The sequence below is a fragment of the Prunus dulcis genome, chromosome 5 (assembly GCF_902201215.1).
Source record: "Prunus dulcis chromosome 5, ALMONDv2, whole genome shotgun sequence".
Lineage (NCBI taxonomy): Eukaryota > Viridiplantae > Streptophyta > Magnoliopsida > Rosales > Rosaceae > Prunus > Prunus dulcis.
In genome coordinates this window covers 15,136,003-15,152,346 of record NC_047654.1, presented here as the reverse complement: position 1 = coordinate 15,152,346, position 16,344 = coordinate 15,136,003, and the positions used below count along the sequence as shown (strand labels likewise).

Sequence of the window (16,344 nt, the reverse complement as noted above, 5' to 3'; positions counted from 1 at the left end):
TGTTTTATGTATCTCTTTCTTCCTTGTCCAGCTTGCCCATGGAGGGGATGACGGTAAATCAGGGGGGCCAAGACAGATCTATGTTTTTAATGGTAACTTTCGATGGGGACAAATACACCAGTGCCATATATGAAGTTAAATTCAAATTCGGAGGAGAAGTGGATGATATGGGCGGAGCAGGAGCACCTAAACCTGTAGCCACATTCAGTGATTTTAACGTTCGGGGTGCAAGGATTTTTGACCGCTCCGAACTATATGTATTTACAGACGAGGATTGGGATAAACCTGACCTTAGTTCATTCAAAGGGTCTATCTTTAATATGAAAACCAGGAAATTAGATTCCTTCACATCTTCTACCGAACAGTTTAAGCCGCGTGGAACAGTTGTGTCGGCATATGGCACACTTCATTTTCTTGAAGCCAAGGGACGAAGTCAGAGTCTAAGTTTTGGGAAATACAATCCTTATAAGAAGGATTGGGTGTGACTGCCTTTGTTTCCATTTTCTTATGAATACATTATGAAGGTAACTGGTTATGCCGTTTGTTACGGCCTTATTTTGTATACATTGTGTGACAGACACCGAAACCTGGATGTCGTTGCTTTTCACGTGGGGACAAAGAATTGGAAACGAGTGCAAACTAACACTTATATTCCTTTCCGCGGTAGGGCCGTGGTTGTAGGCAAGACTATCTATGCCTTAATATGTTTAAGGTGGACGAGATTATAGCATACTCCTTGAAGAGGAAGGTAAATGATGACGGTGATATTGCATATTCACTAGTGCAACTGTATAAATTGAACAGCCTTGAGATTGCAGATCCCCCAGTGCAATTTGGTGAATTTGTGACTGACTATTTGGTTCATTTGGGGAATCAAGACTTAGTTCATGTTAAGACTAGCACTAACGTAGAATGTGATGAGGTTCAACATCTTTGTATCACCACGTTTCAAATTGTCCGAGAAGGAACAAGACATATGATCGAGATCTTACATTCAATTGTTCTTCCTGTGGATATCGAGGCCGGTAATTGGTTCATGCTTACGTTCGGCTTTACTCCGTAAATTTTCTTCACATTACTCGTGTTTTCGTCAATAACATTAATTTTTACGTTGGATTTTGTTGTTTATGATGATTATGACACTTAGAGAGTGTGAGGATTATGAACCCGTAGAAAGAGAGAGTGCAACTAGCATGAAGCAGCCAAAACAAGAAGATGAAATCTACTCTGGATGAGAGTTCTTTTATGTGGGAGGTAACAGGAATGCATTTACATGAAATCTTTTTATTTATTAAATGATCATGAATCAAGAGACTCAATTGTTTGCATGTCTATAAGTGTTTTTATTAACCTTTGGGTCTAATTTATCATAATATATATAATTGGATTTTGTAGGAAGAAGCCAAGCAGGAAATAACTGCTAGACAGCCAGAAAAAGCCTCCATTCAACAGGAAAAAAAGCCAACCAGAAAAAAAGACAAAACAGAAAAATCTTTTGGAAGGAGGGATTACAGGTAGTAGAAAACAAGCGGTAATGTAAGTACCTGAGGAGCAGAGCCATTGATGATCACAACCAGAGGCATTTTACTGCCATCTAGGCCCTTATTGGCTGTTATCTTTAGCTCATACTTGATATTGCTATTTTTGGTTTTTGTTACACAATGTATAACAACCAGAGGAATTAATGTTGCTTGTTTACTATATAATGGTTCAGTTTGTTGCTTGCACAAACTGATGAATGTAGAGTTCAATTTCGTTTCCAGTACAGGCAATATATATTGGTTACTGGTTTTAGAAGGTTTGGGATCTTGATCATGTGGTTTCTGTTTGTTCTATACTGAATAATGGTACGCATTACCTGAGGAAAATAATTCCTTTGAAGCCATCATTGGTCTGTCTTTAGTGGAAGACACGGCTTGAATTACCGTTAACCAGAAAAGATGACAGCAAAACTTCTGTTAATTTTCGGATTTTGTGTCAAGGATTGACATCCGGCAAAAAGAATTTCTAGAGACTGAATTATGCATAAAATTGACGAAATCTATAACTTAAACCCTATGGTAGTGCAACCACATCCTAATTTGACGAAATCTATAGCGAATGAGCTTCGTCTGCTACACATCAGTAGTCTCACGGTGTATGCCTGCAATCCCAACCATGGGGCCCTTCATCTTCTTAACTTAGCAGCAGCAATGGGACTTGGTAATATATTATGCAGCATTCTCCACAAAAATAATTTAGCTTTAGCCGGAAAAAGCCCGCACCACACACCTTCCAAACTGAAGCATCTTCACTCACTGAAGTTGTTGCCAATCCTTGCCCCTCCAATTCCAAGCCCATTGCAACATGGTAAGCACTTCTCTATCTGTAAAATGACCTCTTATCATAATGCCAAACGAGATCTGCCGGGAGACAAAAACTCAACGGGATTTTCAAATTTTCATCCACATCCATGCCAAAAAAATGGAATTATGAGACATTCCAGCATGGTGTACCACTCTCAAGAATAAGCTCACTGATCTTTAAATCTTCTTGCCCTTGTTGCATGGGAGAGGCAATACGAAAATTAATTGATCTAGGAATCCACCGCGATCCCCCACAAACCCGAATAGATTGGATTTTGTAGAAGAATGAAGGTGTATGCACAGGTTTCATATCTTGGCTACTCAAGAAATTGACATTATAAAAAGTTCACAAGTATAATCTCACATTATGATACCGTTTATTCGTTTCCCTCCTAAGGAACCAGTTTATATGAAAAAGAAAAACAAAACTTAATAAGAAAATAAACAGATTTGGTAATAATCCTATCACTGTTTCTTTAATTTTTATTTTCATTGAAAAAAAAAAAAAAAAAAAAGGGAAGGGGCTGATATAATTTCTAAAATCAATTCACCACTCCAACAACAACAACAAAATTTCAATTCACCACTAGCATAATCTCTTGGACTACATGAGTTCAAGAGATTTGTGGTCACTCAATGTTAGATGTAAATTTAATGATTCACTCACTATTGCACTCATTTTAAGAAACTTTTTTAAACTATTGAATTAATATCCAATGATAGATAATCACAATCTCTTAAACTCGTATAGTCCAAGAAATGGAGATTGTAATATAATAATACAACGTAAGTTATGAAAAAAAAAAAAAAACACAAGGAAGATCACGTGGCAGGGTTCATTGCGCACCAAAAAGGCAAGCGCTCACCACACGCCCTCCTCTGCCTCGTTTTCTCCCGCCACACTCTCTGTCTTCCTCCCTTCCTCCTAAATGCCAAGCGTACAGTTACCTTACCTCGTTAGTCAATGACATTTTTCTGTGTAAATATATACCCCCAAATTTCAACCAAATCCTTTGTTATTTTTCTTCGAAATCTATTGAATTTCTCTTAATCCAAGACCCATTGGTTCTGCCCAGCATTTACAACTGCAGGTGAGGTAGGTGATTCAGTAAATTTTTCATTTTCTCAATCTAATTGTGCATTTCCTCTGGGTTTATTCTTCTTTCTTCTCCACAAAATGGTTTCTTTGTTCTGATCTAGGGTCTCTGTAATTATGGCTTTTTGTTTCTTTCTAAACAGTACAAATCTTTTTTCTGGATTGGGGTTAAATTGATGTCTAATTCCGAATTTTCCGTAGTTCAAGTATCATTTTCTACAAGATGGATTAAAAGCTATCATTTCAATTTATTAATTGTAATATTTTTGCGGTTCAGTTGATTAAGGGTTTTTGTTTACTTAGCAATGAGGTAGAACAATCATTTGTAGGAAAGCAAACTAGGGTTTCATTTTAAAATTCAATATCTATATATAAAGTGCAAAATTCAGGCCCAATAACGATAAATATGGTTGCCTACTGTTGTTTGTAGGATCATCTGACAAAATTCAAGAATGCCTGAATTTGGTATTGCTTCTTATTGTAGGATATAAGGCCCTATTCAGTTCATAGAGACGGTTATCGGATCATGGGTTCACAGGATCCTGTTCCGGCGGCTGACAAGGCTAATGTAACGGAGGCCTCAGTGCGCGGGTAAGTTGTTCAGATCTTAATTTTCACATGAGCGGATAAGCGTTGTTATGAGTGCTAGAAACTTTCTATGATCTGGATTGGATATTCTAACGCTTGGCATATTAATTAAAGGCTGGAAGTGTTCTTGTGTACTTAAGAATGGTAAAGCTTGTCCTAGTTTAGTTAGAAACTTGATGATGCAAAATAGTGTAACATTTTGAAAAGGAGTTGCAAATTGAAAATTTAGAAATGGGGTTTCTGAAGGATTGATGAAAAAGATACAGGGTAGGGTACACACATTATGATGTGGAACCAGTATAAGTTTCGTCCCTGTCAAAATCTACTTAACTTCGGGGAATGTTGGATGTGCTGCCCACTAAATATGTAATTTGGCGATTTTGAATTAGCTTTAATAGAAATATAGCTGCAACTAGTGATGGATACATTTTGGAATAGAATTTGCTCAGAGAAAGTTTATGGTATTCATGTGAAGGAAAGAATACCTATGATTCGTTTTTGACAGATAGCCTTTCTAACTGATTAGAGGATTCAAATAAGGTGGGATATCTTGACAGAAGTGCTCACTTAGGCCCTATTATGAACAAAGAATTTGATTCCCTGTTGATAAAGCTGATTTCTTTCAGATAAATCTCTTTCTGATGTGGTAATACTGTTTTTATTTTTAAATGCCACTTGTACTTTATTTATTTTGAACTTCATACTGCTTCATGCGTTATAAAAGATTTTAGAGGATCTTCCAAAAGTCATTTAGAATAATGGATGTAACTCATCCAAGTGGCTTAACATGACTGTGTTATTAGGATGAAAAACCACTCTGATTTCTTGGCTAGATGTTTACAAAGCTGTTTGATGTGCAGCGCTTGTTCTGGAAAAAAGATTCAGGGGAAAATTCCTAAGAGAATCCACAAGGCTGAGAGGGAGAAACAGAAGCGTGAGCATTTTAACGAGCTTTTTCTTGAGCTGGCCGATGCTCTTGGTAACTAATCTTTTATTTGTTAGAAGTTCACTATGATGGCTCTTCGTGTAATCATTTTTTAATATGATGCTGGGTCATTCTTAATTTGAGGAAACTCTTGCACAGAATTAAATCAGCAGAACAATGGAAAGGCCTCTATATTGTGTGAAGCTACACGACTGCTAAAAGACTTGATTGGTCAGATTGAGTACTTACAAAAGGAGAATGCATCCTTGTTGTCTGAATCCAGCTATGTAAGGCACTTTACAGATTTCTTTGCCCCCAAATATTTTGCTACTGTCATATATGTATAAGATTCAAAAAATATATGCGTACTCAATGCTTTAGCTATCTAGCTAAATCCATACTGGTTTGTGTGAATCATTCCTTATGCATTGGTCTTTGTTAGAGCTGAGAAGAAACTTGTACATCTAGTAGTGCATTCTTTTAATCAATCATATTTTCATGCAAGTTCTTTGAAAATTGAACAGATGACCATTGAGAAGAATGAGCTGAGAGAGGATAATTCTGCCTTAGAAACTCAGATTGAGAAATTACACAGTGAAATAGAAGACAAGGTGGTCCAGTCTAAACCGGACCTGAATGCAGCACTCCCTTGTGCAGAATTGAGACCAGAAGTGGCATCCCATTTTACTGGAACTTCCGTCAGTTTGCCCACTCAAGACCCCAGTTTGCAGCAAGCACCTGCCGTCTTTGTCATGCCCCTGTGCCCTGATCTCCAATCCTACCCGCTGCCGGATGCCGCCCAGCTCACATCTAACACTACCTCACATGTGAGTAAACCGCATGCTAGGTATCCAACCTCGGTGGATTCTTGGCCGTCCCAACTTCTCGGTGAGAAACCAACAGCGGGCAAAGAATCTCGACAACTTGGTAACAGTAGCAACATTTGCAGGAGCAGAGAAACCGACCCTGATAACATGTAGACTCTGTCATTGAAATGATTTATGTGCAATGCTTCACGTTGTCTTGGGTTATTTGAGAATGGCCCATATTGGGTAGTTTGTATATTTCTTAATGAACTAATGTAATACAAGTGAGTTGAGTTTGCATGATACAGATCTTAATCTTAATTTGATAATGTCCACATTCTTTTCAACATATATCTCAATTGCAAGCAAATGTCTTATGGTTCCGAAGACTTGGCAATGTTGTAATTTTACATGGGGATCGAGTCCTTTATGGACAATCTATCAACCACTTAAGAATCCTTACGAAAACCCCGCGTGTCAAAAGTCGGACGCACTCTTGATTCAATCTTAGCCCTCGGATTTGTAGGACCACAGTAATTTTCCATGAGAAGCGAGCACCCAACAATTCCCCTACGTAGCTTTTACATTTTCTTCTTCTTTTTTTTCTTTTTTTGCCACCGCGGGTATTCTTTGTTAGTGCTATAAGCTATAACACACCCGTCTGCTCCTCCTCACTTTCTCACTCTGTCCCTTTCAGAACCTGACAGAGAAACCGACAGAGAAAAACCCTAGCTTATTCTAGAAGCTTCAGTTTGAGCTCTGTATCACTGAGAGAGTGAGTGATAGAAACATACATTGAGAAATCAAAGATGGGATCTGGTGCCGGCAGCTTCCTCAAAGTGCTTCTTAAGAACTTCGACGTTCTTGCTGGGTAGGCCACTCTCACTCTCTCACTTACTTTACCAAAATTGCTCAACCGCAAAAACCCAGAAGAAGAAAAAAAACATTCTTTTTCTTTTTTCGACAATTTGATTGATGGGGTTTTGTTTCTTTGCAGGCCTGTGGTTAGCCTTGTTTATCCACTGTAAGTTGGTTCAAAGACTGTAACTTGCACACACTTTCTTTTCGATCTTCTTTCTCTTTTTTAACTTTTTTTTTCTGTGTTTAATTTGAAATTCTCTGTAATGGGCATTCTATTTTTGGGTTTGTTGATAGATATGCCTCGATTAGGGCGATTGAGACACAGTCTCCTGCTGACGATCGCCAATGGCTCACGTATTGGATTCTGTATTCTATGATTACTTTGTTTGAGCTCACCTTTGCCAAAGCCATTGAGTGGTAATTCTTTTCGTTTCTAAAATGTAGCTCCTTTATTCGTGATTTATTTCACTTATTTATAATCTGGGTCTGCATTGAATGTGCTCTTCACGTTACTTAAGATTTGAGACCTCTGAAAAGGTAGATTGATTGTATAAGATTCTGTAGTTAAATTTTGGTCTAAACTTTTCTTTTCGCTGTATTTCCATTCTTGAACTCTCTTTGAAAAAATAAACATATACACAGCTGATGTGCATTTCTTTTTGTGGTTACATTGGACGAAAGAAACCCCACTGGGGTTCGATCCTGGGTTCCATGGGGGGAGGGGGAATCCACCACCACTGTGGTGGGAAATTATCATGAAAAGTCTTTCAAATTGTATAATGAACTTGTTGTTTTTTAATAATAATCTCTTCCACACGTTTACTGTTTAGAACAGAACAAAATCTTATTGGTGCATCAATGGAAGATGTATAAAAACTGATCTTTGTCAGGGCTGTAAAGTCTTGCATTAGATTCTCATAAATCCCAGGCTGTTATAATCCATAAATGATGTACCATGCTGCCTTTGAGTTGAGTTTGTGTCTGTAATGTTCTAAATCTTTTCTGACAGGATTCCGATCTGGTCATACGCAAAGCTAATTCTTACTTGTTGGTTGGTCATCCCATACTTCTGTGGTGCTGCATATGTTTATGAACAGTATATCAGACCTTTCTTTCTCAACCCACAGAGAGTTAACATTTGGTATGTTCCAAGGAAGAAGGATGTGAGTAAGCCAGATGACATTCTAATTGCTGCAGAGAAGTACATTGCAGAGAACGGGACTGAAGCCTTTGAGCAGATCATTCACAGGGTATGCTTATTGACCATAATATATATGAACGTTCGTAGTGATATGCTTATAATGTTACATATCCCTTTTGATAGCTAAATTGACAACAGAAAATAAGAAAGTGGCATTTGCAAGTGGTGATGGCTAAGTACATTTTTATTGCGTATCCCATTCAACTATTTGCAAGGCACATAATTTTAACTCATGCTTTTCACAAGTTGGCTGAACGTAGCCTTTCGTGTTTTGTAGGCTGATAAGTACCAGAGCAGCGGGGGATCCGTCTATGATGAGGCATCTAGATATTATTGAGGCTTGTAGTGTCGCAGTACGTTTCACTGCCATCCAGTCCCTTGGTGTTATAGGGAAAAAGATGTTGGCTGTTGTGTTTAGCTGATAGTTATTAATGCTATCTTTTGTTGTTGTAAAGGATACTGAATGTTCCTGGTTTATTATATGTAATTATCCTGGTTTGGTCACGTTTGTTTTTGTGGTTATTTATTTTACGATTACCTCTTGCAGCCACTTGTTATATTTTCCATTTTTTCCCCGTTAACTATGATTTTATGAGTTTGAATTATTTGGTAATCGTTGTTAGAAAATGTTTGGATGGTAACTTTGGAAATCCCCGGGCCAAAATGAAAAAGCAAAAATAAATACATTCAAGATAAAAGTTACGCAAAGAAGTTCACTCGAGAAGACAAAAGCCTGAGGCCCTAGAACAATTGAAGAATGAGGCTCTATTATTAATAAAATCTCATTTCTTTCAATTCATAGTCATCTGTTCAACACATACAAGGAGGAATAAGTTCTTCAATTAACAGACAGAGATCACTGATTCATGGGCTTGTTTTGGCACAACAATAGCCTTCATTGTTGGTCCCAAAAATCAAATTTAGGGGTCAGTTTCTTCGGTTTCAGCTTCTTTCTCATCAGCATTCATGGATTGGTAGAGGTACTCCTGGGCTTCAGCAAGTGGTGATTCTTTTGCATCGGCAGCATATAATATTTTCTTTATTGCTACTGCCATCTGCATGAAATTTAATCGCAGCATAATAAGTTGGTTAGTACAAAGACATCATCATACTAAATCACCCAAATTCTTTTTTTTTTGGGGGGGGGAGAGAGAGGAGAGGGGAGGGAGTTGTTTTGCTTCTAGTGCTAGTACGAAATGCTGAGCCAAAAGAAAGGCATAACCTAGCTCCAAAAGGAAATGAAGAAAACCGAAGCGCAGAGTACTCATGAGCTCAATATTTCACTAAGAATTTCAATATTTTGCTTCAAAAGTTATTTAAAAGTTGTAACCTATAGCAAATACAAATTGTTTGTCAACCTCAGATGCACTATGAAATTCGAAAAGAGATACTTGGGCAACAGGGAAAGAAACATACAACAGCCATGCTAAACACATGTAAGAACACGATTAAACATGTTGATGCGCAACTGTAAGACAAATATACTAAAAACCTGTCAGAAATTCCTACCGGAAGTTCCTCCAATTCAGATGTCTGACAAAGAATTTCAATATCCCTTAATTTTGCAAAGTAAAAATCCCTTTCTTTTTCCAAAAGGTCCACGGAGAGCTTGAGATCTGTAATCTGTACAACAGAAGCACACAACAAAACCTTTTAGGAATCAACAGTGCACTGAACTGCATAATTTAAAAAACCGAAGAACTTTTTCTCGGAGAGAGAGAGAGAGAGAGAGAGAGAGAGAGAGAGGAATGACTTCCTAAGGCAACAATCAATAGACATCGGCCTGATAATGATACCTCCTTGGACAAAGCCTGAACCTCTCCTGAAGAATTAGCACCCCCAGCCGCTGCATAAGGCTTCCCTTGCTTTGGTCCTAAAGAGTTCAGCATCAAGCAATGAGAGGCACTCTTAGGTGTTAAAAATAAAATAAATGGAGTAGAAAGTTTAGGAAGGCGAACTGACCAGAGGTTTTATTGAGGCAAACTGTATCGCCAGAGCCAGGGTTATGTATATTGTTTGCTTGCAAAGATTTTGAGGATTTCAGAGAACCCTTGGGATACCGATCCTTCCCACCCTTGCACCTTCGCTCCACGGGGTTATAGTTTCTACAAGGTTAAAAGATGTAAATTGAAGGAAAAGGATCATTGATGTAATACCAACACACATGAACCTCAAGATTTGAAAGGAGAGAAGAAATTCAGAAAAAGAGCATACTCATTCATTATGCCACCATTTACAGAATCACAGTAGCGCTTCAGCCATTGCAAGAACTCCAAGTTGTCCAAAGGCCTGCCTTTAACAAGTCTATTGACTTCAAGATGCTGCAGCACAGCCAAGGAGAAAAAGAATTGAGATCAGTAAGAATATAAATTCTCAATTGTGCCAAAAACCACCCCCAGTCTGGTTTCTCAACTCGCCTAAACCTAAGTTTGCAATATCACAAACTATCCATGTCAAGGAAGACCACCACCATTTACAAGTTGAGTTCCTCAGTATGACAAGCAATAAAACTGGGATCAAATATTACAATGGAAATACATCTCAACCTTACTCTTCTTCGGTCATTTACAACCAAAGAACCTCAACACATGCATAAATCTACATAGAATTAAATACAACCAACAGAAACCAACACATGTAAATGCTGGCTTTATCCTAGAAAACTGGTCATGCACGGTGATCTTTTCTTTTTCTTAATATCCCCAACAAAGTTGAGACCAACCAACTGGTAAATATACCACATATGAATAGAAGACATTCTAGATCAAACAAAACCATAGTATGGTATGGACATATGGGACCATATCAACATTGTGACCACTAGCATTCAAAAACATAAAGAATTCCTCCCACATAATTCAATCTAGCACTTGCATCATAAGTTTGCTTCTATGCATACAAAGTACATACATGGTGAAGATCAATACATCACCACAAACAGAATTTTGCTTTGGATAGTTTATTATTCTAAAAGTGAGTGCACGTACTGGAGGTGTTTGTAAAGAAATTTCAAAATATGGTTATTCCTCAAAAGCCAATTATAGATAAGGAGGTTTCCATATTAATTTCTCGAAAACCAAATGAAAAAGTAGAAGTGAGCACCAAGATGAAAATACCTTCTCAATTTTCAACTTGTTGAATACTTCCTGCAGAACCTTATAATTTTGGATCATATCATATTCTGTCTTAGCATCAAAATTGACCTACAATAACCAATTAGAAGAAAAAGGAAGCATCCTGTTAGGAATAAAGGGGCAGGGAGCCATTCTAGCAATAAAAAATGTTAATTCAAATATGATGTACAGATCAAAGAAATAAAAATTGCAGAGAAATGCTTATACCTTGTGCATTGGAACAACTCCTGGATAGGTCATATCCATCATTTGACATTGCACAGCACCAGATGCAGCCTAGCCACATTTGTTCACATGGTTAGAAATACTAGAATTCATTTCAAATGGAAAAATTAAAAGATGAAAATTGCACGATGTGACCTAAATCCTGGGGAAATATCCAATGAAAACATATCAACAATCAAACTAAAACTAGTTGCACAAAATCTAACAGATATCCAACTTCCACAGGATCAACAATCACTTCCATGATCCATCAACTTGATTAAAGGATCATAATCATTTTGCTTCTCAGACAGATAACTGTACCATCACACTCCTACTATTCTACAACATATTTCAAAATCCCAACGGAATAGCTTATCTGGACATCATACAGGCCTTAAGTATATGTAGTTATGAGACTAATGGAAGCCGATAGCTCTTGGAATCATTGTATGTTACCTCAAGTTTATCTTCCTTTCTCTTTTCTCAGGCAAGGCTGCCATTTTCAACTTGACATCTAACCTTATTTCCACTCATCCATGTTAAGACCAGTATATTTTTACAAAATGTTCAAATGCAAAACTCAGAGTTGAGTTCAAGACTGGGGCTAATGCTGTTAAAGCTGTTCTACATTATATGTGGGTTTACCCCATACACAAACACAACTCAATCACAAGTGGTATACTACTTCCTATCACTTAGTTCGTGAACAAAAAACAGTAAAAACCTACAATTCGTTGTCACAGTAAGTCGGGCGATATTATGCACCAATGATCCACGGATCAACGAAAATGCACTAAAAAACAAAACCTTCCTTTGAAAATGCACCAAAGAGCGTAATTAAACACTTTGAAAAATCAAGCAGATAAACCATTCAACTTTCCAGCAACCATGGACGCAATTACTTCAATTGGGTTATATTTTAACTTAAGAAGGAAAGCACACAGTTTTGATGGACTCAAACCATACGAGGATATAAAAAAAGGCAAACGCAAATATCTAAGCTTTCTAACATGGGAGAGCAATGAATAAATGAATCATTCAGAAAAACAAAAGACAAGGAAAATTGTACCACTTAGCATCAACAAAAATTGCAACAATGTTCAGATAAAGAAACCCAGGGATCAAGATCGTTTCTTTTCGCACTCTCATTCTCAAAAAGCCTTAAAACAACATTCGCGAAAACAGGAAAAAAGAAAGAGAACCTCTTCAATGCGAGAGAGATTGAGCTGAAGACGATTGTTGATCCATGTTAAAATCTCATTCCGTCCAACAAAGTAAGCACTGTCCATTATGCCTATGTTGGAAGCCATTTGAACCCAGATTTCCCAGTTCTTCCAATTCGCAGACCCAGAGACAGAGAAAGGAGAAAATGCCAAAATAGAGTCGGAGATTAAATGTTGTTCCAGTATTTAAGACGATGAGGATTTAGGGTGTAATGGGTTTTCTTTTCCCCCAATAAAAAAAAAAAAGATTACGAGCTAAAAAACCTGTTTTTGTTTTTGTTTTTTGAAAAGAAAGAAAAAATAGTGAGAAACTGAAGGATGGAATCGAATGGTGCTAGAGAAGAGAAAAAAAAAAAAAACTGAAAATGGAAAATGCACGACTGGCGGGCACTGAAATGAGGGATTTTTTGATATTTTGTAATCTGGATGGTATCATATCGTAAATGAAAGTCTGCAATTGTCAAAACAAGAGGGGTTTATTTTGTTTTATTAGTTTAATCCCTTTTTAAATATATTTTTTTTCCTCATGAAATTATCTTATTTTATTTAAAACTTTATTATTTTTTGCTAATTAATTTTATTTTATGCCACGTGGGATTGGCAGAGACCTTTTTCACGAGCATCATATATCACAAATTTTTTTCCTTTTTTTTTTTGTGTGTGTGTAAATTTTAGTCCCCAAATAGTGTGGTAGGTATTCAATCAAAAACAAAAAAGGTGGGGTAGGCAAATTGTAGTATTTTAGTGGTTACCTATAAAAGAGATTTGTTTATTTGTGCTCACAAACATTGCTATAAGTTCATGGTCACATTCATTGATCCTCATCATCAAGTTTAGGATTTGGTCCATTTGGATTAGAAGTAGACATCTTTGTCCAAAATTGATGGTGGCCTGCAGAGGTGAGAGCAGGCCAACATTGACAAGGTGAGAGAGTTCCTCAAAAACAAAAATGACACAATGAGATTTCATCTTACTTGGGTTTAGTTGGAATTGTGCTTGTCAAGTTGTCAGCCAAATTATAATATATGGTTGTTCAGTGTTTTTGAGTCAAAAAGCATCTCTTCTCTGTGCAACAGTGCAAGTAAGGCCAGAATATAAAATCTCTCAGCCGTGCAATAACAGGGTCCCCAACACAATTTTTCTTTTTCTTTTTCTTTTTCAGATTCTGGCTTTTCTCCTTTTAGCATAAAAGTTACAGAGAAATAATGAGACTAACAGCAAAATTGCTTATGGTTTTCGTTTCATGCTTCATAAAGAGGGGTGTGTTGCTTGAAGCATTGAACCATTTTATATGGTGTAACATGGGAAATCAGAAAAATACGCGTTGTTATGACTTATAGGGTTTGAACTTGAGACTATTGGTATGCAAGTTGTTCTTTTTCATTCAGCTAAACCTCGCTCGCACTGGCAGAATTGTGAACTTTATAGATTGAGTAGATTACATGCATCATTCAAATCTATTATGAGGAAATGAAAGATATGGTTGGTTGGCCTGAATATGTAGTATATTGGAGCCATTTATAATAGTGTACCTAACTGAATCCAGATTTGACAGCAAAATTCACTCACTAAATGCCTATTCAATGCAAACCATTTGGTGGTTGCAAGTTGCAACTTTGTCGCTTGTCGGTTTCACCTAAATTTCCAAATTATGAAGAGAAGAGAGCCATCTTTATGGCTTGAGGTATAAAAAATATCCTTCTTCTTTTTTTTTTTTTTCCAAAATTTGGATGGAAGAGGAAGTATCATTGGGGTTCAAACTTGAGACCACTAATATAGAGACAAATACTTTTACCATTAAATTATGGACCTGTTGGAATACATCTTGAACCTTTTTTTAATTCTTTTGTTACATGCATTTACCAATATGATGTCCATTAGGTTCGGATTTTTTTCCTTTGGGTTTGAGAAGAATTTGCCCTACATGAACAACAATTCGGGCTTATCTTTTTCTAACTAAAAGGCCTACAGGTTTAATAAATAGTGGGTGGTTGTGTATATCTATAGGCCCAAAAATAAAATTGGGTCTTAAAAAATATGGGCTAACCCATTGAAAAAATAGCTAGCAGTTTGGTGTCACCGCGACACTAACGCATTGACCAGCGTTAGGGTTTTAAGAGGTTCTCTTTCTTTAAAAGGAGAGCTCAGAATTTGGTTTGTGTTTTCATCGAAGCAGAGGGGACGTGTGGTCTTGACGGAGAACAACCATGGTTCACGTCTCCTTCTACCGCAACTGTAAGCTCCCTCTCTAACTCTCTATATTTGATATTTGATCTCATATATGCATATATTGTATATTCTCTGATACTTGAATATTTTCTGTGATCCTTGAGAAAGTTGTGTTATTCCGAACAATGAGTGTTTTCGGTCTGAAGTTTTACACTTGAAAGTTAGTGAATTGATATTGTTCAGTGGCAAAGTTTTGATTTTGATTATCAGCTTTTTTAATGTTGTCCTTGGTTTTGCTGTTGTTCTTTTGGCGCCGAAAATTTTGGATTTACTTATATACAGTCTTCACCGAGACGCTGGCTTAATTGTTGTTCCTCATACACAAGAAAGAAAAGTTAAAATTCGATGTTAGATTGGAAATGTTATTGGGATTTGGAGAAAATGGAAATTTCAAAAAGCTTAGTTGGGTACATTTTACTTTTTAGGTGGTTAATGTTAAATTCTCATTTTGTAATGATCAATTGTTGGACAATTCAGATGGAAAGACGTTCAAGAAGCCGCGTCGCCCCTATGAGAAGGAGCGTTTGGATGCTGAGCTGAAGCTTGTTGGAGAGTATGGGCTCCGGTGCAAGAGAGAGCTGTGGAGGGTTCAGTATGCTCTGAGCCGTATCAGGAACAATGCAAGGATGCTTCTGACCCTGGATGAGAAGAACCCTCGTCGTATCTTCGAGGGCGAGGCTCTCCTCCGGAGGATGAACCGGTACGGGCTCTTGGAAGAGGGTCAGAACAAGCTTGATTATGTTTTGGCTTTGACTGTGGAGAACTTCCTTGAACGTCGCCTGCAGACAATTGTGTTCAAGACTGGTATGGCAAAGTCCATCCATCATGCCCGTGTGCTTATCAGGCAGAGGCATATCAGGTAAATTTATTTGTTCCTTTGCCTGCAATGTAGATCAAGGAAGTCTGCTATATAGTTTTAGTTCTAGTCTATTAATGCCGATTTGTTTACATGGTCAATCTCAAATGAATGCTTGCTTTCCATGTAAAGCTAGAAACAAATGAAAGTACTAGTTATACATCAAATAAATGTTTCTTGGTTATATGTTTGTGGTGCTGGTTTGCTCATTATTTGGGTGGAGGAGAGATTTAGAGCTCATCTATTTTACCACCCTATACCCAACAAGTTTTCAGTATGATGCTTCAAAAGATGTTGTTTTTCTAGTTGTATTGTCATTTCTGCTGATACAACATCTGATATAGTGGGTTGAATGAAGAAGCTGCGCATTGCTAAGAGATTATGAAAATCGACCAGTTTTCTTTTGTTGCTAGAGCTTCATAGCATGATGAACATTCATCTTCACTATGCTTTGTTCTTTTATTGTGTACAGAGTTGGGAGGCAAGTGGTGAACATCTCTTCCTTCCTGGTGAGATGTGATTCAGAGAAGCACATTGATTTCTCACTCACAAGCCCATTAGGTGCCGGACGTCCCGGCAGAGTGAAGAGAAGAAACATGAAGGCAGCTGCCAAGAAGGCTGCTGGTGGAGATGCAGATGAAGAGGATGAAGATTGAACAAAGAGTTTTGACCATTAGTTACTCCTAGTCCTACTAGGCTTTACTTCTCAGTTACCATATCCCATATTGGCTTGCAAATAATTTTTGTTTCCGAACTTCATCTCTGCTTCACTCGAGTGAACAATTTTGCATTTGATTAGTTTGAAATGATTCAATTTTTCTATAAAATATAATCTATTTTGCATCTCTGTTGGCTTGGCTATAACAGAGGGTT

At 37.4% G+C, this 16,344-nt stretch overlaps 4 protein-coding genes and 1 long non-coding RNA gene across 8 annotated transcripts; 4 read left to right on the top strand and 1 right to left on the bottom strand.

Annotated features, from left to right (window-relative positions):
- Nucleotides 1-1,000: 1,000 nt before the first annotated feature.
- On the top strand, nucleotides 1,001-1,514 carry LOC117627035. The gene is made up of 3 exons (XR_004585706.1): nucleotides 1,001-1,059; nucleotides 1,148-1,254; nucleotides 1,403-1,514. It is a non-coding gene; the product is annotated as an uncharacterized LOC117627035 (long non-coding RNA).
- Nucleotides 1,515-3,210: 1,696 nt separating this feature from the next.
- Nucleotides 3,211-6,111, top strand: LOC117627909 (transcription factor bHLH47). 4 transcript variants are annotated; one of them, XM_034360220.1, is made up of 5 exons: nucleotides 3,211-3,436; nucleotides 3,926-4,032; nucleotides 4,890-5,008; nucleotides 5,114-5,241; nucleotides 5,479-6,111. In XM_034360220.1, the coding sequence occupies exons 2-5, from the start codon at nucleotides 3,968-3,970 to the stop codon at nucleotides 5,932-5,934; spliced, it is 768 nt and encodes a 255-aa protein (XP_034216111.1). In that variant the 5' UTR covers nucleotides 3,211-3,436; nucleotides 3,926-3,967; the 3' UTR covers nucleotides 5,935-6,111. The 4 variants fall into 4 exon arrangements, with proteins under 4 accessions (XP_034216111.1, XP_034216112.1, XP_034216110.1 ...); XM_034360221.1 differs by having other exon boundaries at nucleotides 3,211-3,441; nucleotides 3,872-4,032; XM_034360219.1 differs by having other exon boundaries at nucleotides 3,212-3,441.
- A 265-nt stretch (nucleotides 6,112-6,376) lies between these two features.
- On the top strand, nucleotides 6,377-8,330 carry LOC117627369 (HVA22-like protein a). The gene is made up of 5 exons (XM_034359438.1): nucleotides 6,377-6,631; nucleotides 6,758-6,784; nucleotides 6,916-7,038; nucleotides 7,631-7,871; nucleotides 8,100-8,330. Exons 1-5 carry the CDS (start codon nucleotides 6,570-6,572, stop codon nucleotides 8,157-8,159), a joined length of 513 nt encoding a protein of 170 aa, XP_034215329.1. The 5' UTR covers nucleotides 6,377-6,569; the 3' UTR covers nucleotides 8,160-8,330.
- A 185-nt stretch (nucleotides 8,331-8,515) lies between these two features.
- On the bottom strand, nucleotides 8,516-12,831 carry LOC117627368 (microtubule-associated protein RP/EB family member 1A). Its single transcript, XM_034359437.1, has 8 exons — nucleotides 12,366-12,831; nucleotides 11,164-11,232; nucleotides 10,939-11,025; nucleotides 10,037-10,143; nucleotides 9,785-9,927; nucleotides 9,619-9,695; nucleotides 9,332-9,445; nucleotides 8,516-8,877 (listed from the first exon to the last, which is right to left on the bottom strand). The coding sequence occupies exons 1-8, from the start codon at nucleotides 12,471-12,473 to the stop codon at nucleotides 8,743-8,745; spliced, it is 840 nt and encodes a 279-aa protein (XP_034215328.1). The 5' UTR covers nucleotides 12,474-12,831; the 3' UTR covers nucleotides 8,516-8,742.
- A 1,644-nt stretch (nucleotides 12,832-14,475) lies between these two features.
- On the top strand, nucleotides 14,476-16,316 carry LOC117628460 (40S ribosomal protein S9-2-like). The gene is made up of 3 exons (XM_034360919.1): nucleotides 14,476-14,621; nucleotides 15,093-15,474; nucleotides 15,944-16,316. Exons 1-3 carry the CDS (start codon nucleotides 14,594-14,596, stop codon nucleotides 16,125-16,127), a joined length of 594 nt encoding a protein of 197 aa, XP_034216810.1. The 5' UTR covers nucleotides 14,476-14,593; the 3' UTR covers nucleotides 16,128-16,316.
- The last annotated feature ends 28 nt before the right edge of the window (nucleotides 16,317-16,344 follow it).